At 46.2% G+C, this 23689-nt stretch overlaps 2 protein-coding genes across 2 annotated transcripts in view; one reads left to right on the top strand and one right to left on the bottom strand.

Moving 5' to 3' along the window:
• Positions 1–1022, bottom strand: part of KCTD10 (potassium channel tetramerization domain containing 10) — a 28589-nt gene extending 27567 nt beyond the window's left edge. The window contains exon 1 of the mRNA XM_008520918.2: positions 778–1022. Within this exon, the coding sequence (XP_008519140.1) occupies positions 778–780 (3 nt within the window). The 5' untranslated portion in view covers positions 781–1022. The remainder of the gene's footprint in view (positions 1–777) is intronic.
• The window catches only part of UBE3B (ubiquitin protein ligase E3B), a 50152-nt gene continuing 27369 nt past the window's right edge, over positions 907–23689 (top strand). The window contains exons 1-15 of the mRNA XM_008520920.2: positions 907–1296; positions 4144–4240; positions 5547–5728; positions 5877–5997; positions 7355–7414; positions 7816–7920; positions 9711–9807; positions 10793–10878; positions 11757–11839; positions 15062–15167; positions 15458–15578; positions 16810–16987; positions 18583–18746; positions 19863–20030; positions 23360–23531. Coding sequence (XP_008519142.1) covers positions 5568–5728; positions 5877–5997; positions 7355–7414; positions 7816–7920; positions 9711–9807; positions 10793–10878; positions 11757–11839; positions 15062–15167; positions 15458–15578; positions 16810–16987; positions 18583–18746; positions 19863–20030; positions 23360–23531 — 1622 coding nt within the window. The 5' untranslated portion in view covers positions 907–1296; positions 4144–4240; positions 5547–5567. The remainder of the gene's footprint in view (positions 1297–4143; positions 4241–5546; positions 5729–5876; positions 5998–7354; positions 7415–7815; positions 7921–9710; positions 9808–10792; positions 10879–11756; positions 11840–15061; positions 15168–15457; positions 15579–16809; positions 16988–18582; positions 18747–19862; positions 20031–23359; positions 23532–23689) is intronic.

The raw sequence follows: 23689 nt of genomic DNA, 5'->3' as shown, positions 1-23689 counted from the left end.
ACAAAGAGCTAATTCAGATAACAGACCCTTGAAGGATTCCAAGCACACAAACCTTCCCACAACTGGGAGACAGCATGTGAAACATCTCCAGCTCCTTAGGTGGGGCCACTTCGGGCCTCAACGGAAGTGACTGGATAGGTACCCAGTTAAGGCAGTGGACTCCGTGGCGAGGGCACCCTGACCTCAAGCCCCTGGTATCTCTCCGCGGAGTTCCAAGCACCGAACTCACACCCGCCCGCCAGTTCGCTCTCTTTCTTTCCGCCACTCCACTCGCCCAGGTGTTCAGACGTTCCGAAACCCAGAAACTCCAGCCACAACTTCCAAAAACCGCAAACGCTCCGCCCCGAGGAATCCCACTTCGCCCTCTCATAACCTACCCATTCGCCTTCACAACCTCCACTAAATCCTCATTCCCCCCTACAAATGTCCATCTTCAATGAATCTCTTTGTTCTCTCCACAAATCACCAATTCCCACCTCCAACAAACTCTCAAGACTCAGAGACTGCCCTCCCCTACTCACCCCTACACACATCTACTCCCCAAACCCAAATGCCCTTTCCCGGGGTCCCCAACAGCCAGGGATCCTCTCAATTCTCCACCCAAAGCCCTTCCCCCACCCCCGGCCTCGCCCCCATCCAATCCCCCAACCGCCTCTCCCCCATGGCGACAGCCCCTCATCTCACCCCCTCCTCGGGGTCCCTGTCCCCTCTACTCGGCCTCTGCCCCGCTCTCTCGGCCGTCCAGAAGCCCCAGTCGGCGGCCACCGCCCTGCTTACCATGAAAAGTCGGAGGACGCCGGAGTCTCGAAGCCCGGAGTGAGAGAGGCAGGAAACACCCAGCTCGCACGAGCCGGCGGCGGAGGCGGGGCCGGGGCGGGAACTTCCGCTGTCGGCCCAGGGCTCCCCACTTCCGCCCCGCAGAGGGCGCCTTCGTAAGGGGTCCGCTGTGCGGCAGGGCGTCGGCCGCTTTACTTCCAAACTGTCCTGCTGGGGTGGGGTGCATCTCCTCTCGGCTGAGTCAGGCCTTTATCCTGCTCCTGAAGGCTCCGCTTTTTTCAGTTTCCGGAGAGGAGGACAGGTGTAGGGAGGTTTTCCTTCCCGGGCGAAGAGGCTCTGCGGAACTGTCGTTGCCCGGAACTGGGTAGTTGCTGCCCAGCGGAGCTCTCAGAGCGAACACCCCGGGGCAAGATGGCGGTCGGGCCTCGGCCGCTGCCCCGGGTCTGGCAGAGCTTGGGGGTATTAGGCTGAGGCTGCGGTGGCTGTGGCGCCAACCCCGTGCGCGGGGGCCTCGAACAGGTAAAGGTCTACGGCCTGCGGGTAGCGAGTGGGAACGGGGTCGTGAGTTCTCCGGGTGGTGGGGCCGGGGACTTTGAGGGAGGTGGCCCTGGGGCCCGGTCCCTGATTCGCTTGGTCGGAGGCGCAGGCTCTGGGGGCTTGCTTGCTTTCGGGCTCCAGGGGGTCTCTCCGTGGCCTTTTCCACCTCTTTTCATGTCTGGGGCGATAGGCCTTTATAAACGGACTAATGCTGGGTGAAGAACATTTGTTATTGTGGTTGTTAATGCCGAGAAAATATGCCGGGAGTTCAAATCCTATCCACTCGCTGTGTGATCTGGGGTGACTTCCCTCGCCTCTCTGAGCTTCAGTTTCCTCCTCTGTAAAATGGAGTAATTAGCTCGTTTCACAGAGGGTGTTGTGTAATACAAGTTTTAGTACCGTGGCTGACGCTCAGCTCTCAATAAGGGCAGCTGGTGTTAATGATATCAATAAAGAAAAACTTGGTCGTAATTTGGCTCTAACTTATCGTCGCCAGCATTCTCAGCTTTTGTTTGCTGTTCTGTGAGTGCAAGAGTCCCTGGATCTAGTCTGTTCCACTTAAAATCAATAATTGCTTAGCAATTAGACGTGAGTTCAAATTAAGGAGCCCAGAGACCTCAGGCAAGTCATGTCCCCTCTCTAGATTTCATTTTCTCCATGTGAAGGTGGGATTGATGATAATAGCACACAACTAGATAGGCTGTAGCCTTCAATAAATGATAGCTATTGCCTGTTCTTAAAAAATTAGACTGTTGAGATCTGATAGTATTGATAAGACAAAATCGGTTGAATGTCAGTACAGTGTCTGATACATCATCTGCCCTTAACAAATGGTGGTGGTCATTAAACCTGGCTGCCCAGCTGTTCCCCCCAAATGGGGAGAATCCTCTTGGGCTCAGTCAGCAGTTGGTATTTATGGTGCTTCTTCTCTGGACAGTGCTCTCTGGACTGTCGTGTTCTTTCGTAGTTCTCCATGAGAGAACTCATCCTGGAAAGACTGATTTTGAGCAGGTCTCATGGGATTATAACAGTAGAGAAGAGTTTGAGTCCTCTCTCTTAGTATGAATATCTTGGCTCTGCCCCTTGCTAATGGTCTAACATGGACTCTGGAGGGTATTAAATGATCTCACAGGGCTGCTGTTCCTATTGGATGAGATCATGTAGAAGGGATTTGACACATAGTGGATTCTCAATCAATATGTTTTTGTTTGCTTTTCAAATGATCTTGGTTATCACCAACCCCTTGTTTCCTAATCCTTCCACATATGTCATTGTTGTTTCCCTAACTGGATTGTAAGCTTCTTGAGGACAAGGCAGTAGGCTCCCTTATACGCTGTCAGCTTTCAGATACTCCTTATGAACAGTTTTCTATTTAATCGTGATCACAGTGTCATGACGACTAAGTTGAGGTACAAGAAGGGTAAATGTTTCATTTAATCCTTTTAGCAACCCTAGGAGGTAGGTACTGTTATTATCCTCAATTTACAGATAAGGAAACTGAGGCCTACTGGGGATAAGTAGCTTGGTCAAGTGAAGCAGAGTCAGAACTAAAAACAACCAGTCTGGATCAGACCTTTGTCTGATCCAAGGCTTTTTCTGCTCCACACAGCCTTTTCCTTGATTCTCTGTGGTGCTTAGCAGAGTAAGTACGTAAGTACTTCATTATGTGTTTTCTTTGCTTGATGGACTGTAGTAGGTGCTATGCAGTTAGAGGAGGTGAATAAGAAAGAATTAGAACAACTGCAAAGTACACACTGTTATATGGTGGAAACGGAAACCAGCGCATAGCATTGCTGAGAGGATAATAATCTCAAGGGAGGGGTCTTATCCTCAAGGCCCCCCCAGAGAACTGAAAGCCTTGAGATAGTCTTATGGTATGTACTTAGTCACAGTTTGCGTGCAGCTACCTGTTTTTCCATAGGGAAGAGGCTCCCTCTTCTCTGCCCCACCCCCCAAATGAGGGCCTGTCTCCATGTTGAGGAAAGAGCATATGGTACATTTAGAAGACAGACTAGGGGCCAGCCTGGTGGCGCAGCGGTTAAGTGCGCACGTTCTGATTCTCGGTGGCCCGGGGTTCGCTCGTTCGGATCCTGGGTGCAGATGTGGCACCGCTTGGCAAAAGCCATGCTGTGGTAGGCGTCCCACATATAAAGTAGAGGAAGATGGGCATGGATGTTAGCTCAGGGCCAGTCTTTCTCAGCAAAAAGAGGAGGATTGGCAGCAGATGTTAGCTCAGGGCTAATCTTCCTCAAAAAAAAAAATTTAATTAATTAAAAAATAAATAAATAATTTTTTAAAAAAGATTAGAAGACAGACTAGTTGAGGAAGCAGCGTTTCCCACAATTCCACTGCCTCAAAACAGCCATTCCTAACATCTTGGTGTATTTTTCCCAGTTTTCTCTCCGTGTGTACACATGCATTTTTCTTTTTCATTATATAATTTGGATCATACTGGTTCATGGCCAGCCCTTCTTTTATTTCTTAGGCATAAACATTTTCCATATTGTTAAAAATGTTCAGCATAATTTTCAATGGCTTTTTAACATTCCATCCCCTCTGTTATTCCTGCTTGCCATCACAAAGTGTGTATACCTTTAATTTAACAACTTCTTTGGAGTTATTTTCAACTTATTCACTGTAAAGTGTGGGGACTGGGGAGATATGTCTACCATGTAGATCAGGCATTAACAAAAGAGGACACAGTGTTGTTGTTTTAAAACCCCAGGCACGGTTTTTATTAGTTTTACTCGGTGAGGAAGATATATGATGCCCTGCTTATAAAACTTAACCCTAAATCTGGATTTTTTTCTTCTGCTTCTGCCGGAAAAGACCCCTCCTCTGAAGTGAGAAGCTGCCGTCCGCTGTGCGTCCTGTGCGAGATCACTGATGATTACCTGGCGTTTCTGCGTCGCGGGCGGGGCCTCAGGTGAGTCTGCAGACGTCCCCTACGGGGGGGCGACAGAGTAAATGACTCAGAAGGCTGCTCCCTTTTGCTCTCCTGCCTGCTTCTTCTCCCTGCTGTGGTCAGGAGGGCTCTGCTCATTTGTTTTGAGAAGTCCTGGTGAGAGACCTATGTGTTGGAAAAGCCTTGTTGTTTAACAGATGTGGATCAGCGTTGACAGGGGGCCACAGAGGTCCCTCGATATGCTGACATGAGAAGAGCCTCGCTTGAGCTTTTTATTCTCGATGTTTTCCTGTAGGCACTGCTTTGAGGGAAGCAACCTGAGAAAGAGATTGATTTCCAGAAGTCTGGGTTTCTGAATAATTCATTTCACTGCCTTTGTCGGCTGGGCTGATTAGATATTTTGGATAGAATGACAAAGTTATCAAGCATCTAAAGAAGTCATCTGAGCATGGGAGCCTCCGTGGACCAGTGCTGTGTGCCCTAGGCTGATTGCCAAAGCCATCCCTTTGGGAAAAGACAGTGGCTGGGGATTTAGATAAAAATGTAATGGATGATTTAGAGCCTCTGTCCAGAATGTACCAGTCAGTGGATGGGAGCAGTTCTGCTCCAAAGACTTCATCAGCCCTTGGCAGGATGGGAACAGTAAGGACGACAGAACATGTTATACATAAAACCAAATGTATTCAATTTAGTGGATTGTATTCCATTCTGGAATCATGTATGTTTAGTGTTTTTACTGTTAACATGGCCCTTTTTAAACAAATGAAAGGCTTCTTTTGTGCTGGGCACAAAGTAGATACCAGTAAATAATTGTTGAGTGAATGGATAAACAAAATAATGGGGACAGTAAATAATCATGTTTGATATTTCCCCTCAAGTCTTTACTTGGCAGAATGAAAGTTGACTGCTCAGTGTTGGCGTCCCAAGTATTGTGGACTGTTCCGGAACATGCAAATATCTTGGATCCTTTGACTTAGAGGATGCCTGGTTTGAATTAGAGCTTTGTGGATGAAGTCGATTTGTGCTTTGTTCGTTAACGATTACAGAGCCTGTACCTGATGCCAGGTGCTGTGCTCTTTCTCTTAAGGAAATGTAATTATTTAATACAGGGAAAAGCATTGCTGGTCTTGGTGCGTTGCGTGAAAGGAGCTGATAGGAGGTTGGAACTTGTGCCAGGAGAGCTGTTAGCCCTTTGGAAGGTGCTGGAGGGCCCTGAGTAGCTCTCTGCTGCCACCCAAGTCCCTGCCAACTCTCTGCTCGTGAGCCCCTTTCTGTACATGTTTTTCACATAGTGACCTACACCAGCCACTCGCCATTTTCCTTGCAGGGTTTGTGCACGTTTGCAAACATGTTCACCGTTTCTCAGACCTCGAGAGCATGGTTCATCGATAGGGCCCGTCAGGCTCGTGAGGAAAGACTCGTGCAGAAGGAGCGGGAGCGAGCTGCTGTAGGCATTCAGGCCCACGTGCGGAGTTTTCTCTGTCGCCGTCGACTGCGGAGAGAAATCAGGTGGGGGCTGTGGACTCCTCAGCACTTGTTCTCTTGCTCTCAAGTCATAGCAAGAAGAGATTGCATTTTTCGCTTACACTTCTTAAAAACCTTCCAGCTCCTGTGAGCTCCTAATGAAAAATGTCCTTTTTTACCCTTCCCTCCCTAGGAGAGAGATCGATGAGTTTTTCACAGCAGATGACTCGGGGTCCAGTAAAAGAAGTGCACTTTGTATTTTTAAGATTGCCAGGAAACTGCTGTTCTTGTTCAGAATCAAAGAGGATAATGAGGTAAAATAATAATGGCAAACATGCATTGTGCTTACTGTCTGCTAGGCCTTTGTGTAAGTATTTTCTGAATATTAACTCATGTAGTCCTTACGACGCCTCTGTGAGATGGGTCCTGTCTCCCACATCCTGCCCTTTGGTTTTCGTGGAGCGTGTTTTGTGGGGATTATGTCCAGTGCTTCTGGGAATCGTCACGAGTCTTTTCATGTTGACTCTTATAAGCACATGGACTCGGATGCTTACAGGAGTCAGGCAGCTGAGGCACATGAGTGAAAGAAGCCGTTTGTGAGACAAGACATAATGCAAGTCTTCATAACTGGTAACTGACAGGCAGTGGTGGTGAGGACATCAGAGGGAGGGATGGGGTCTGTGGCACGCCCATCCAGAGGGCGCTGCTGCTGCTCGGGCCAGACCGTGGTGGACTGGTACTCTGATTTTTTAAGGAGATACTGGAGACCTTTCCACTCAGTTTTCTAATTTGTAAAAACTGGCAGCTAATTTGAAATGTCTTAGAACCTGCAAATCATGCAAAACATGCTGGTTGTACCTTTGGAATTAGAATGATCAGCCTAGAAAATACAATTCCAAGGAAGCAGCTGTAGAGTACTGATGATACCATTGACTCTGTGTCCCCAGGGGTGAGACATTCATTACTGCTAAGCTTCACGTTGTGCCAGACCCTCTTCTAGGCACTGGGGCCCCAGGAGGAAACACGATGGACAAGGTCTTCACCCTCGTGGAACCTGTAGCCCAGGAAGAGAGAGAGGAGTATGCTGGCCGTGAGCACACGGTCACATAGATTAGGACAGGCAGGCACAGTGAGGTGCCCCTGCTTGCAGAGGAGGAAACTGCAGCTTAGTGGGGTGGGGCAGCCGCCCAGGACCACACCACTTTGAAGGGTGGATCCAGGGTTGCTATGGCCAGAGTGGAACATGGTTTCCAGTTTCCAGTTTTCTTCCTTTTGCGTTTCAAGGGAAAAGTGATGATATGACGGTTTGTGAGGCAAAAGTCAGTATCTGTGGTGCCTACAAGATGGCAGACAGGAGAGCACAGCGTAGGAGATGGCTGCTCGTCTGCAGGAAGCCAAGCCCAGTTCTCCAGATGGATTTGTCTTTCCAAAGGAGCCCCAATCTAAATACATGTGTAGGGCTTCCCCAGCCTGTGGGCCACCCTGTGAGGACCTTTCTTTAGCCTTTCTGATGCTCAGTTTCCACATCTGTGAGGAGGGATTAAATATGATCACATGTGTGAGTCATCTGACGTCATGTCTGCACATGCCAGGTGCCCACCAAACATGTGCTTCTTTCCTATTTCTCCATTACTTGTGGGAATTTCTAACCCCTATTGTGCCTCTTTACAGAGATTTGAGAAGTTGTGTCGCTGTATCCTGAGCAGCATGGATGCTGAGAATGAACCCAAGGTAAGTGGGACAGGAGCTGGAAAGTCCCACAAGCTCTCAAGTCAGCCTATTTGGCTCTGAAAGTTCCTGTTGAGTGTTATGACTTTGTTAATTCACACACATGTGCAAATAAGTAATGGATCAAAAACGTTAACAAAGTACCGCTGATTTCCTTGGTCTCTTCATTATCCAAGAAGCTGTGTTTTACTCTTGCGTCTCACTCAAAATGGTAAATTCCTATACTAGGCTATTTTATCTCTAGGTTTAGTATTAAAATAAGCCCTGCTTGCTGCTCATTCATCCGCTCATCCCTGCTGCCTTACCTGGCACTGGACTGGCTCATTGGTCCCGTTGCCGTAGCCAGAACGTATGTAATTTGATCCCTGTAACTGCTGTTACGTTTCTCTTTTTCCTGCTTGTAGGTGTGGTATGTGTCCCTGGCACTTTCCAAAGATCTCACCCTCCTGTGGATCAAACAGATCAAAGACATTCTGTGGTATTGCTGTGAGTTTCTTAAGCAGCTCAAGGTAAAAAAAAAAAACAAAAAACACAACTGTATGTATAGCCTTCCTACTTGAGGCCTTTACAATATGTTTTCAGAGTCCTCATGGTTCCCTCATAGGCTGTACCTTTAGGGATCTATAATTGAGAGTCTAATAAGGAATAATTAGAGCCCATGTCCTAGGAGAGAGGGAGTTCGATACTGTTAGCAATATAAGCCTTTTTGGGGCCAGCCGCATGGCCGAGTGGTTGAGTTCATGAGTTCCGCTTTGGCAGCCCAGGGTTTTCTGGTTTGGATCCTCGGTGCAGGTCTACGTACCGCTTGTCAGGCCATGCTGTGGCAGCATCCCACATAGAAGAACTAGAATGACTCACAGCTTGCACATAAAACTGTGTACTGGGGCTTTGGGGAGGAAAAAAAAGGGAAGATTGGCAACAGATATTAGCCCAGGGCCACTCTTCCTCACCAAAAATAATAATAATTAAATATGAGCCTTTCTTTCATGTACAATATTTCAAACATTGGTCAGTGCTTACCACAGGGAATTTGTTGTTTTCCTTCCCATTCTTTTGATACAAAGAATACTTTATAGTTTATTTTATTAAACTAGTCAGGCCTCTTGTTATAAGTGCAGAAACCCAACCTGAGTGCAGGTAGTAATACATATAAGCTAAGCAGAAAGAGAATATTTAGTCATGGAAGAGGCAGGTGTGGGTGACTAGAGCCAAGGGTTCTGGCTTCTCCCTCTTGTTCCTTTCTCTCATCTCTGCTCCCTTTTGAAAACAGCTTGTCCTCTTCTGCTGTAAACATGGTAGCCAGCAGTTCTGGCCTCAAATTCTTACTCTGTCTTGACCAAAGGGAAAAGGGAGGTCTCCCCCACCAGTTCAGAAATTTGGGAGGACTTGTAAAAGTCCAGTGGGATCCTGGTGTCAACTCTGAACTGGTCACGGTGACAAGGAGGATGGGATACTGCCGCCAGCCCAGCCTGGTCCTGTGCCCACCCTTGTGTTACGAGAAGGTGGGCAGGGGTGTGAGTGGATGCCAACAGCGGCCATTTCCACTTTGCACGTAGGGAGGGAGAAGTTTAGGGGCAGAGGCTTGGCAAGGACTCAGGAAGCAGCTGAGCGATGGAGCAAATGTCCCCAGAGCCCCCAGTGATCCGTTCCCAGCCGTCTCTCTTGAGAATCTCTTGGGAATGCTCTCTTGGCCTTGACCTGGCAGCAAGCATGAATTATAATCATGATTATAATAATAGCCAACATTACATAGAGTTATCTATGTGCCAGGCACTGTTCTTACTGCTTTATATACATTAATCCCTTTATTTCTCAACTCTATGGAGAAAGCAGTGTTAATATCCCTAGTCAACAGAGGAGGAAACTGAGGTACAGAGAAGTTAAGAAATTTGCCCAACATCACACAGCTAGTTAACTGGTAAAGCCAGAAGCCTGAGCCTGGAGTCCCTATTATGTTCCATTGCATTTCTACTCTGTTGCTCCTGCGTACGTACATGCATATGTACGTAAATGCCTACATACAGCAGGCCAGCCCTGGTCATCTTGTTTTCCAAGAGTACTCAATTCTCTCTTCCCAAGAGTATTTCATATTACATGGTCAAGCACTAGTGTGCCGAAATCCCTGTCATTTAACTCCTAAAATGGTCATTCCCCAAGAGAAAAAGAATAAAGACTTACTTATAATCCTGACTTACTTTTTTGAGCCTGAATGCAGACTCGGAAAAATTGAAAAATGGTTGCTCCCTTGTCTGGGACTAGAGGGCGTGTGTCTTAGTTTTACCCTCTTTATGCTTTCCAGCCTGAAATTTTACAAGACTCCAGACTCATCACGCTGTACCTCACAATGCTTGTCACCTTCACAGACACTTCAACGTGGAAAATTCTCCGGGGAAAAGGTATGTGGGACTTGTGAGAAAATCTTTCCTAAGTAGCATTTCCATAGAGAACTTGGGGCCCTTTTCACCTTTTTCAGAAGCATTTCGCTGCCATAGGCCTCAGGGAAGGCCCTGAGACCATGCAAATGAAGATGCCCTTGGCGCTTCCCATCAGACTGTGTTACAGCGTCCAAAATATGTTGAGTATTGTGTGCTAGACCCGCTCCCTTCTTGGGGTTTATGCGTAAAGGCACGGTCCCTCTGATCTCGGGTTTCATAACTCCCACAGCACCTCAGCCTTCGAGTGATAATATTCACTTAAGCCTTATTTGATTTGGAGGCTCAGTCAGCAGCCAATACTTCTATTTCACCCCTAAAATTTGCATTGTAAAGCTGCCTCCTCCCCTGAAATCGTACTTAGCCTTACGTGTTTTGTGTATTCCCTCCATTCATCCATTCAGCAAGTAGCCCACTGTGTGCCCGATGCTGTGCGGGCCCTGGAGATAGAGAAAAGGTCACCACCCGGGAGGGCTTGAGGTGCTGAACTGCTGTGTGCCTGCCCTTCCTCACAGGACTGAAGGAAGTCACACTTGAATCCAGTTATGCACCACATAGCGACGTTCCGGTCAGTGACGGACCGCATACGTGACGGTGGTCCCATAAGATTAGTACCACACAGCCTCTCCTAGGAGAGAGGAGGCAGCCACAGAGAGTAAGAGTGCCAGGCCTTCCGAGGGAAGTAGAAAAGGTGCTCCAGGAGCTCAGAGGCCAGGACGCGACTTCTGGCTGGGGAACCGATAGGACCCATCACCTGAGAGGTGGCACTTGAGAATTCCGGAGAGGTGACGTCTCCCTGTCCTCTGGTACCAGACCTAAGGGGAGAGGAAGGCAGGCCAGAGTAAACCACGTTTCCTTACGGCCTTGGGCCCGGAGCAGGATTTTCTGCCCGCGTAAACTGTTTCCATACGGCCGAGGGCTTTTTTCTCAGACTCTTTTCTTCATTTAGGAGAGAGTCTTCGACCAGCCCTGAACCACATCTGTGCAAATATAATGGGACATCTCAACCAGCGTGGATTTTATTCTGTGCTGCAGGTCTGTGACCCCGTCCCCTAAGAGTAATCGCATTCTCCATACCTTAACTTGGATTTCTACATCTGGGCCCTCCTACAGAAGCGCCTTTTACGGGAGGAGTTTAATGCCTGGCGTCCTCTCCTCCGTCCCCTACCTTGAGTTGCTGTGCCGTGTGTGAAGGGAGGGTAATGGCCCTGGGATCCCTTGATTGTGCTTCTCTGTTACCTGCAGGGATGGTCCAGTCGCTTGAGATTGAAACTCGGGGCGGAGGCCTCAGGGCCTCTTCCCTCGGGTTCCTTCTTGGTTGGTGTCTGGAATTCTCTCTCCGGCTCTGTCTCCTCACACAGCCTTCTGTTGACACTGCACCTTATTGTGCCAGTTCATATCTCCAGGGAATTGTCAGAAACCTAATCGCTGTGTGGAAGTACTTGGGATTCTTGGGTTTGGGAGGTGGCATCGTCATGGCCCTTCCTTCCGCCTGGTTCTGAGAGGGGCTCTTTCCTGGTCTGGTGTCATTTTCTCCTCACAGTAACCTGCGAAGTGGTGTGACAGCCGAAGGTGGCATTATCAACAGTCCTCTCAGTGAGGAAGCTTCCACGTGACACCATAACTCTGAACTGCTTCTAAGATAATAGAGTGTCCTGAAGTTTCAAGTCTGGCATTTTTATTGGCTGCTAATTTTTTTAACTGTTTATTATTTAAAAAATTTAAACACAGTATTTAAAATAGAGAACAGTGTAATGAATCTCCACGCCCATTACTTTTCTCTCCCTTCATTTTTAAAAAACATTCCAACATAGTTTATCTGAAACACTCATTTCACGTTTATGCTTCTTTTTTACACACAAATGAGTGTAAAGCTGGCATCGTCCCCTGACCAGTTAACACGTTCTTTTCAGATATTGCTGACCCGTGGCCTGGCGAGACCCCGGCCTTGTCTGTCCAAAGGCACTTTGACTGCAGCCTTTTCGCTAGCGCTGCGGTAAGTAGAAGTCAGAGCTGGGGGCGGTCATGCTTCTGAAGGCTTCTCTTCCTGCCTTGCTTTTCTCTTGTTACTTGTCGAAGGTGTAGGCTTGCCCACTTTGTCAGAATTTACAAGAAGTGGTGTTCTTGGTGAAAGTGACACGTCTGCCACTGCTCTTTTTCTTAATCTTCCATCTCTACCCCTAAATGTTTTTGCATCACGATTTGAAGGAAGCTATTCAAAATGAATTGCTTTCGTTCTGCCAGGGGCCAGGATACAATCACTTTTCCTCTTGAGCTTTTAATTGATAAAACAAAGGAAACCTGAGGCCAGCCCTGGTGGCCTAGTGGTTAAGTTCAGCACAGTCCACTTCGGCAGCCTGGGTTTGATTCCTGGGCATAGACCTGCACCACTTGTCTGTTAATGGCCATGCTGTGATGGTGACTCACAAAAAAAACAAGAGGAAGATGGGCAACAGTTGTTAGCTCAGGGTGAATCTTCCTCGGCAAAAATAAATAAATAAGAAACCTCAGAGCTGGAGGAGGCCCAGCAAAGGGCAGGGTAAAAGGATTAAGGGCATAGTGTTGTGAACACAGGTTTAAAATGTTAGAATTTGGAGGACAAGAGAGGATGTGATATTTGCCTTCACTTAGTTGGGAAGTATAAAGTACATAAGAAGCTAAATATTTCCTTGTAGAAATTATACCTGCAATTCTGATAACCACCTAGTGTAAGAAGCTGCAGTTGTTAATAGGTCCAGAACATTCTTGAACTGTCAAGAGGAACACTAACTTGAGGAGATATTAATAAGATAACGTGATAGTCTTAATCCCCAAGATAATAACAGCTTGGGAGAGAGGAATGTTGAGGTCAAACCGGCTTGGTAAAGCTGCCTGCTCTGCCCCCTCCTGCTAATCCACAGGGCGCCTTTCTGCAAAAGCTCGGGCACGTCCTGCGGTAGCAAGACCCTTTGGACTCATTTGATCTGATGTTGGTCCAAACATACCTGAACGTGGAATACCCTCGCCCAGTTTTTGGATGGTGGAGCATGTCTCTTAATATCCCATGGAATCATTTTCCATGGAACACTGATTTGGAAAATGATGGTCTAGAGCATAGATTGGCAAATTTTTTCTGTAAAGGGTCAGCTAATAAATTTTTTTGGTTCTGTGGGCCATGCAGCTTCTGTCAAAACTACTCTGTGATTGTAGTGCAAGGTGGCCGTAGACAATACATACACAAGTGAGAATGGCTGTGTTCTGATAAAACTTTATTTACAAAAACAGTGGGCAGAATTTGGCCTGTGGGCCGTAGTTTGCTAACCTCTGGTTTAGACTGTGCTTTCTACTAACTACATGGGGCCATTTAAATAGAAATTTGTTAAAATTAAGAATGCAGCTCCTTATTTGCATTAGCCACATTTCAAGTGCTCAGGGACCACATGTGACTAGTGACAACTGTATTGGGCTGCACAAATATGGAACATTTCCATCATCACAGAGAGTTCTGCTGAACAAGGCTGGTCTGGAGCAGCATTGTCCAATAGAAATAGAATGAAAACCACATTAAAGTCCAAAGAAAGGGGAAATTAAGTTTAATGATATATTTTATTTAAACCTATATATCCAAAGTATTATCATTTTTACATGTAATCAATATTTTTAAATTATTTATCTTAATTAAAATTAAGTAATTTATTAATATCTCTTTTCATACTCAGTCTTCAAAAACTGGCGTATATTTTACACTTCTCGCATATCTGAATTTGGACTAGCCACATTCTAAGTGCTCAGGAGCCACACGTGGCAGTGGCTGCTGTATTAAACAGCACAGCTCTAGATGTCTCTAGCATATGTCGTAACAGAGAAGCAGGATTTAACCAGTTATGCTATAAGTAGTTACAGAAGTGGAACGAACTCTCTAGTAACAGTTATACTTTTGTTCCGTACTTTGAGAGGAGCTGCACAGAGTTGTACTGAATGAGCCATTCACCTAGGCACAAGCAGGTTTTCCTGGTAGCAGCTTCCTGCCACTCCCTTTCCTGAGTCACCTGCTGGGGCAGCCTTCACCAGCAGCACTGCCCACTCTTCTCTTCTCTTTTTATCATAGCCGTCTTAAAGGGTATGAGGTCATCTCACTGTCATTTTGATTTGCAGTTCCCTGATGGCTAATGATGTCAACCCTCTCTTTATGTGCTTATTAACCATTTGTGTATCTTTCTTTGGAGAAATATCTATTTAGATTCTTCTCATTTTTGAATTGAGTTGTCTTTTATTGTTGAGTTGTATGAGTTGTTTATATGTTTTGAATAAAAGTCCCTTATCAGATACATAATTTGCATATTTCCTCTCATTTTGTGGCTCATTTTTTCACTTTCTTGATGGTGTCTTTTGAGGCCCAAAAGTTTTAAATTTTAATTGTGATTTTGGTGTTATATCTAAAAAATCATCGCCTAACCCAAGGTCACAAAGACTTACTCCTGTGTTTTCTTCTAAGACTTTTATACTTTCAGTTATAAAACTAGCGTTTAGGTCTGTGACCCATTTTGAGTTAATTTTTGCATATGGTGTGAGGTAGGGGTCATTGTCTTATTTTAGTGTTTATCTCTTTTTCTGATTATAAAAGTAATACCTGCTTACTGTAAAAAAAACCTGGGTAAAATAGAAGACTATAAGGAAGAGAAAATGTTTCTCATCACTCTACAACCCAGAGATAAATTGTTAACATTTTAAAATATATTTTGTGTATATATTTTTTCATTTGTATATATTTATGTGTGGATGCGTATGTATTTAAATCTTAACATCATAACATATATTTAAAATAAATTGCTGATTTGAAGTGTGAGTTATTGGTGGGTTATCATGTAGTGAACACGTCTGTGGAGCACCACCCCAGCTGAGAAATAGAACAGCAGTACCAGCATTCCAGAAGCCCCTTTTTCCTCCCTCCCAGTCACTACCCCCGCCCTCCTCTTCTGCATTTTTTTAAAGTTTATTATAGCATGAGCATTTTCTCATGTCAGTAAAACTTCAAAACTGATTTTTCATAGCTGCATCATATGACTGTACTGTCATTGATTCAGCCGTTCCCTGGTGGATGGCCCCATTTTCAGCTGTTAGTTTTCCAAGAAGTCCTCAGAAGCATAGTGTCCGGGGATCTGGGGCGTGGGTAGGGCTGTTCTCTTGTTCCAGCTTCACATGCAGGCCTCTCTGAATAAGGTGATCTGTCTGTGTCTAGCCCTGTGATTGCTGCAGAATTTTCAGACAATCTGATTCGGCCATTCCTCATCCACATCATGTCTGTGCCTGCTCTCGTGACTCATCTCAGCACAGTGACCCCTGAGGTAAGTGGGCTCCGGGCATTCTCCCGATTCCATTTTTGCCCTTCTTAGAAAGTAAACTGTTTTCTCTGTTCGTGTCCACCTCTTCTGATATTTCTTCCAGATCAGTAACCACTGCAGGCACCCTCAGGTTAGTAGCCCAAAGAAGCAGGTCCTCATCTTTGTTCGTTTTCTTCTTGGTGATTCGTAGCACACTTGGCAACTGGGGGCTGATCTGCAGGTGGTCAGTTTCGTGCTCTGGAGGGAGATTCTTCCTGTCAGCTTCCGCTTTAACAGTCTGCAATTGTTTGCAGCGCCTCACTGTTTTAGAATCTCATGACATGCTTCGTAAATTCATCACGTTTTTAAGAGATGAAGACCGATGCCGTGACGTATGTGAAAGTTTAGAAGGATGCCATACGCTTTGTCTAATGGGTGAGTATCTGGCTGGAATTTCATTGTACTTTGGGCGTCAGGAAAAGCCCAAGTGTTTTGGTTTTCACCCTTCTGGAGAGCACAAGCTGTTTTTAGTAAGAATTGGAAGTGCTTACAATAAAAGACATGTGGTCAGATAGCCAGTTAAAATAGACATGTAAACTTGAACATCACGTGGGAAATATGTCAGCCTGACAGACTGGTTGAGTGACTGTGAGTGAGTGTGACGCTTGCTTCCAGGCAGCAGAGGAAGAATGAAAACGTAGTGAGCTGCCTGGATAATTCTCATCTCCAGAGAGAAGAGAGGGCACATGCAGTTGGGTGGGGCTTAGATCAGGGCTGCATCATCTGTTTTACAATGTTTTCATTGTAGATGAAGAAAGGGTTTATGGATAGAAGCCTTTGAAAACAGCAGAGGTACATAATTCTCATTGCCTAATTAGAAGAAATTTGTCTTATGTAGAAAAGAATTCTTGGGGCTAAATTTTTTTTTTAAGATTTTATTTTTCCTTTTTCCCCCCCAAAGCCCCCCAGTACATAGTTGTGTATTTTTAGTTGTGGGTCCTTCTAGTTGTGGCATGTGGGACGCCGCCTCAGCATGGCTTGATGAGCGGTGCCATGTCTGCACCCAGCATCCGAACTGGCAAAACCCTGGGCAGCCGAAGTGGAGCACATGAACTTAACCACTCGGCCATGGGGCTGGCCCCGTCTTGGGGCTAAATGTTAAGGGGGTTTATGCAAGAGTCCTCACAGAAGGCATATTAAATAACTTTGGTAAACACTGAATAACAGTGATTTCCCAGGGCATTCAGATGTTTTTCAAAAGGTCGATTCTTATGTTGACCCTTGATTTTAAAATCTTAGTGCAATATTAAAATGTTATACTAACTAATATCATATATCTCTGTGTGCCGGACATCTTACATGTTATCACATATGATCCTCATGCCAGGAGTGGGGACCATTATTCTAATCTTACAGAAGAGGAAACAGAATTGAGAGGTGGGTTGAGGGTCACACAGCTCATCTTGGCAGAGCCAGGATTTGAAGCCGGGTCAGCCTATTTCTTAGCCTGCACCACACTGCAGCCCCAGCACTGGCAGGAGCCCCTCTACATGGAATTTCTTCCTGCACGTAGACGTGGCTGCCTGAGCCACTGGGAGAGAGCAGGCTGGGAGGTGATGAAGTGTGTCCGTCTGAGCCCATTGCACTCAGCCTTGTCTCTTTGTAGGCAACCTCCTGCACTTGGGCTCCCTCAGCCCCCGAGTGTTAGAGGAGGAGACAGACGGGTTTGTGAGTTTGCTCACCCAGATGCTGTGCTACTGTCAGAAGTATGTGTCCCAGAAGAAATCCAACCTGACCCACTGGCACCCTGTCCTGGGCTGGTTCTCCCAATCCGTGGACTATGGGTGAGTCCCGGAGGCAAAGCTCTGTCTCTCCCACTGCCTCACCCTTCTTCCTGCTTTCTCCCTTCCAGCTTCTGTTATTTTGTTTCTTAGTGTGAGGTTATATATATTCATTGTATAAAATATACTGAAGACCAAAAGAAAATAAAAACCATCCCATAATGCTAGTACCCAAAGACAACCTGGGCAAACATCCTTTCAGTCTTTCTCCTGCCTATAAATATCAATAATTTTTTCACAAAAATGAGATTCTATTCTATTATATTTTGTTCTTTTCATTTAGTAAATTATGCAACTTTATCAATATTATCTTTTTTTCTTCAGTATTGCTTTTATTGATTGCCTAGATTGCCATATTTTGGAGGTAACTAAAATAAGACATGTGATTCAAAGAGAATGAAAGTTACCCCAGATCCTTTTCAAGAGGTGGAATATAAATTTTAAAATTTTTGGTTAAGAACTCAAAAATATTAAAAAACACTAGGCTAGAAGGTAGGGATTAAGTAGGGCTCCTCACAAATTTAAAAACGTGTACCCTGGGCTGAGATGAAGTGGGTCTTGGGAGCTGAGGCAGCTGTGATGGCCAGCTGCTTTCTTGTTAGATATCTGCTTGTGGCCTGGGGTCCCTGGCAGGTACCCCTGAGCTAGAAAAGTCGGGGCCAGGGAGGGAAATCACTGGATTTCCTCCCTTTTCCTCATAACTGAGTGACATCCAGTTAAAAAGACTGATTGTTGGCGGATGACCTCCTTCCACCCAGTGTGCCTTCCCAGCCTGAAGAGAATGGGTGTTTGTGTTGGGGAGTCAGGAGGGATGTTGTGGGAGCAGGGTGGGGTGGATAGCACAGTGGTGAATGGCCTGGCCTGAGCTCCACTCCTCTTCTCTGAGGGCCCTTGAGCAGGTCACTTCACCTCGCTTTCCTCATCTGAAATATGGGGGTAATTTTCACAGTCCCTCTGCTAGGGTTGATTCAAAGCATTGAATGAGGTGATGCATGTGAGAGCCTGCCGCAGGCCTGGCCCACACTCAGTGGTGGTGGCTGTTACCACTGTGATGCTGGAGAACAGCTGAGAGCCATTATAGGGTCTCGAGCAGGGAGGGGATGAGAGCGCATTTCAGGGTGTGATTCTGATGCTGGGGTGCAGTGTGGAGTGGAAAAAGGAGCACTTGAAGACGAGGAGGCTCAGGAGGCTAGTGAGTCAGTGACATTTGTGGGCAGGCCTGCAAGCTAGCCGTGAAGGAGATGGCTTTTGTCGATGGGGGTAAACAGAATGGAATTAGGGTGAAGAACAGATAGAGATGCCTGGGAGATGACTGTGATGTTTGGAGCCTGGGGACCTGGGGAGAGCAGTGATGGTGTTGGCAGCACAGGAAGTCTGGGTGGAGCAACAGAGAAGATAAAGAGGTCACTGCCTTACACATCCAGGCCTCAGCGGCAGTTTGTGGACCTCATTTTTTTTTTCTTTTTATCTTATTTACCGTATTGAGTGGCAGACCCTAGCTACCCCTCCAAGTGGAAGGCCCGTTAGGGAGCGGAGTGGCCTTTCCGCGGCCATCCATCAGGTGGAACTGACACGCCTGGTCTCCTGCTCTCTCCTAGGCTTAACGAGTCAATGCCCTTGATCACCAAACAGCTGCAGTTCCTGTGGGGGGTGCCTCTGATCCGGATCTTCTTCAGTGACATCCTGAGCAAGAAGCTGCTGGAGAGCCAGGAGCCAGCCCATGTGCAGCCGGCCTCCCCGCAGAACGTGCTTCCTGTGAAGAGTGAGTGGCTGGAGCAGGCCGGGCCCCATGGCTCTGCTTGGCTGGAGTGCAGCTCCTGATCGTCCCTGGGCATCTGGCCCCCTCTGTTCGTTTGGTGCTCTGACTTCTCCCACAAGGAATTTGAGACTGCTTAGCAAAATAGTGACAGAAAATCCTTAGGAATAGAAGACAGGGACCAAGGAAATAGAAATAGTTGAGCAAAATCAAGGTCACGTGTGGGGAAGAATGTCCACAGATAGATGTTCCCTGAGGGCCACCATGGTTATCTCTGAACTTCCATTTGGCTCTGAATTTCTAGCAGCCAAAGTGAAAAGGGATTTGTGAACCCTTCCTTCCTTCTCATTAACAGGAAGAAGACCCATTTCTTAGGGGAAGTAGAGCTTTTCTCAGTTCCTAATCTTAAAAGAAATCCTCCATGTGGGGCTCCTTATAAAGGGGGCACTGGGCTATCACTGACCAGGTTGCCACCCCAGCAGTGCCCCCATTGCAGGGTCAGAAATGGGTTCCACGAAAAGGTTTCTTATTGCTTTCTCTGATGAAAGTTAAGGCGATGCTACAGATTTCCAGGTCCAGGTGGGTTTTCTTCTGCCGTCGGGCATGTTGCAAAGCTCCTCTTGTAGCTGTCAGCGAGCACGGGCTCCGTGTCACTTCAGCAGGGTATGAATGGGGAGGTTTGAAACTAAAATTGCATCAACCCAAAATGATTATCAGGACTTGAAGTTGATGCCCCACTTCCGCCTAAAAGCACAGAAAATTGGGAATCACCCAGGCCCCCGCCTTGGTCCTTCTTCCCCTAATACAGTTCTCAGAATTTTACCTTTGTGGGTTCTGAAGGTGAGTGATGCGGTAAAAGAATCCCCTGCAAGAATCGAATATGCCTGGCTTGTTCTCAGGACTTTTCTGATATTCGGAAGAGGTCAGTGGGTTTCATCTGAAAACCTCTTGTTAATGCTTTTCTAATTTGTCCTAAAGAGATTACTTAAATCAAAGCAGCAGCCCCCTGTCTGGCTCTGACTGTAAATGAGGAGCTTTATGGAAGTGCTCTTCCCTTCACATGGTGGAATTTGGCAGATGGCTGAACTTCTGCTCACACGTTCCTTCTTCTCTCCGTGCCAGATCTCCTAAAGCGTGCATTTCAGAAGTCTGCATCCGTTCGGAATATTCTCAGGCCTGTCGGGGGTAAACGCGTTGACTCTGCGGAGGTGCAGAAGGTTTGCAACATCTGCGTCCTCTACCAGACCTCGCTGACAACGCTAACCCAGATCCGGCTGCAGATTCTCACAGGTTGGCGGCCTGAGGCGTCTTCTTCCGTCTCTCACATTTGGCAGATAATTTTTCTTAAAGAAAGTTTATTTTTCTGGCTTCCTTGACTGAGAAAATAGATATGAATGAAGGTATTTTTGAGCTATTCTTCTTAGAGATTGGTATACCTCAGTTAAATAGCTCAAGCTAACTTCAGTCCTAACACTTCCAGTTCATTCCTGTGGCTGGGCTCTTATTTTCATTTTGAAGTACCATTTGCTTTTAAAAAGTTACCGTTTTTTTCTACATGGAAAACTAGTAAAGACAAGGAAGCTGAAAAAGAAGACTTAAACCACGCCTAGTCCCACAGTTCAGACGTAACCGCCTGTGCCTGAATGTGATACATATGTACGTGTGCATGTATGTATAGAGAAGGAAATATACAGTTTTATCTTTCTCTTTTCATTAATCACTTTAAAAGCATTTCATCATGTCAAAAGTTCTTCCAAAACCTTATTTTTATTGGCTGCATAATATCTCATCGCATGGATATGCCCAACATTTTCCTTTTTAGCTGAGCAAGGAACAAAGTCCCCTCTGTGAGCACAGAACTGGGCATGAGGGGCTTTTAAATTGTAACGCAGGAGTTAGTATGAATTAGTGTTACGTAATCCATGAAGCTGTTTACTATATAACGGAGTAAGAACTTCTCTGTTGCATTTTTTTAAATCAAATTGATGCTGCTTCTCTCTTCCACACTTATTTATTCATCTTCGGATATTTATAGGACACCTATGTGTGCCAGGCACTGAGCATACAGAGGTGAGTAAGATAGCCAAGGTCTGTGTTCTCAAGGGTTTATATTCTAGCAGCGGGGAGACCAATAATAAGCAAGGGGAAAATATATTTGATGTAGTGCTGGGCGCTATGACAGTGGAAATAATGAGACACAGTGTTGGCTTGGAGTGGAGCAGGGTTTCTCAGCCTCAGCACTGTTGACACTTTGGGCCAGATAATTCTTTGTTGTGGAAGCTTGTAGAATGTTTAGCAGTGTCTAGCCCCTAACCATTGATGCCAGTAGTGCCTCCCTCCCTTCCTCCCCCAGTGTGACAACCATACATGTCTCCCAACATTGCCAGATGCTCCCATGGGGCCAAATCGTCCCTGGGTGAGAACCACTGGGCTGCTGCAGTGGAGGGGGAAGCAGGAGGATTCTGATGTGTTTTAGAGAGGGTTCAGGTCTTAGTGGTATATTGGATTTGAGGGAGTGAGGACTAAAGGTTCCAAAGGTGATGCCAGCTTTCTGGGTCGATCAACTGTGTAGATGGTGGTGCCATTTGCTGAGCTGGGTCTGACCATCTGGGGCTGGGCCTTGTGGGGCATTGAGAGTTCTGTTTTGGCTGTGGTCCATGTACGGGGCCTGCTGGGCCTACAGCAGAGATGCCAAGCGGGCATTTGAGTGTACATTGTGGGGACCTGGGGAAAGGGTTGGTGTGTAAAGCATTGGGCCTCAGGTAGGCTCCCTAAGGAGAGGACAGAAGGAGAAGAGAACGGGCCCAGACCAAGCTTGGGTGCCCCAGCACCCAATGTGTGGGTTTGGGAAGCATACTGACTGCGATGGTTCTGCAGTGATGGACTATGTCCAACTTTTTTAAATGACCGTAAATTTAAGCATCCCACGTTGTCCCAATGAGAGGATCCAAAAAGAAGCTTTTTGCTTAACTTGAAAATGTATGCTTTTAGGAAGGTAAACTAGTCTAAAGTGTGTGTGTAACATTAAGTCTGTTAGTTTAGTGATACCCAGATTATAGAAAATAACATGCTTGTTTTAAAAATACTGCTGTTTTTCTACTCTCACAATTTACAAAGCGTCCTTGTTGAGGCTCGTCACATGCGTGTGACAGCCCTGTAGCCATGAGCTCCTGCTCTGACGCAGCTTTCCAGTGCGTGGCATCTTCACGTCACTCTCAGTTGCTCAGGCTGCGGCCCTTGTGGAATTGGCGTTTGATGCTATACGTGTGTTTTCGTCCACACCACGAGTGCCCGTTCGCATTACGTGAGGGCAATTACTTTTCTTCTTTTGTCCTATAGGAGTATATTTGTGATCTCCAAAGGCTTACTGCTTACTGTTTCTTTTTTAACCTATTTTTAAATTGTGAGATTTCTGCATTTTATGGCCACATCCTCCTGCCCTTGAGAATGTGAGGTCAAAGCTTTAGGAATAAACTAAATGGATGTTCCGTTTCTTTGCCTCCTTTCCAGTGCCTTCAGCTCGCCCTCTGAGCATCCCTGGGCGGCACTGATCGCGTGTCCCCCCCCTGCTCCAGGCTCATAGAGCTTCCTCACATAGTTCTGTGTGCAAAATGCAGTAATTCAGAGTGCCTGTAAAGTGAGAGGTGTTATAAAGACTCAAATGTAAGGTGACTGACTCCGCCTTTTCTAAGGACTAACTTGAGGAACACATCTTACTGTATATTAAGTGACACGTGGAACTTCAGAGCCAAGCTTTCTAAGTCAGTGGTGTATTAACAGACTTCAAATGGAGCAGTGGTATAGCCTGCGTGTCTGAGGCCTTGTTGCCATCAGGATGCCAACTTCACATGCCCCCTGCTTCACTCAGGGTTAAATTTTTGTGAAACACTTCAGATTATCTCTGCTGTGGTCATTCATTGCTTTCCCATTGTTAACAGAGATAGAATAATAGAAGTAGCTGAGAGGAAAGCTTTGCTGAATGTAGGGGAGACTGCGAAAGGGTTTCAAGCAGAGGTTGGCGAACTACGGCCATGGGCCAAATCTGGCCCACCACTTACTTTTGTAAACAGTTTTGTTGGAACACAGCCACGTCCATTCATGTATCTATGGCTGCTTTTGTGCTACAATGGTAGCATTGAGTGGTTGTGACAGTGTGTCAGGCCCACAAAGCCTAAAAATATTGATTCCCTGGCCCTTTTCAGAAAAAGTTTGCTGATCCCTGATTTGACGCAGAAGTGCTGAGTCAGACAGACGTGGGCTTAGTCTTGGCTGTAACATTTACTGGCTGTGTGGTTTTGGGCCAATTACTCAACCTCTGTGTACTTGTTTCCTCCCTTATAAAATGGAGGTAACATTGAGTTTCACGAGGTGGAAAAGAGATGATGCATGCAAAGTACTTAGAGTGGTATCTGGCACATAGTAAGCACCCATTAAATGTTAGCTGTTATTATCATTGTTGTTCTCACGGTCAGGATGATTTTCTTAGTAATTGCACCTTCTTTCACACACATTAAATGTTCGCTAATAGGTTTCAGTGTTTTGTTTTCCCAGTGGATAGGAGAAATAATGGACCAGATGGAGCCCCTACCTGAAGCTTGGGTTTCTCTGTCCTTTTCCAGGTCTCACTTACCTTGATGACCTGCTGCCCAAACTGTGGGCATTTATCTGTGAGCTGGGGCCCCACGGAGGGTTAAAGCTCTTCTTGGAATGCCTCAACAATGACACTGAAGAGTCTAAGCAGCTCTTGGCCATGCTGATGCTGTTCTGTGGCTGTTCCCGGCACCTCATCACGTAGGTTGACTGTTGCGGGGCCGAGTTCTTTTCCTAGAATGTGGAGAGACCAAATTACAGTGTCAGTTAGGAAGCAGTTGCTGATGTGATTACTACAAACGTTTGGACCTGTGTGGCAGGGTCATTAGAAGCATTAGACTGGAAAACAGTGACAAAGT

Source organism: Equus przewalskii, chromosome 7 (assembly GCF_037783145.1).
Source record: "Equus przewalskii isolate Varuska chromosome 7, EquPr2, whole genome shotgun sequence".
NCBI lineage: Eukaryota > Metazoa > Chordata > Mammalia > Perissodactyla > Equidae > Equus > Equus przewalskii.
Note: the sequence above shows the minus strand (reverse complement) of the source record. Positions and strands in the feature narration are given on the sequence as shown.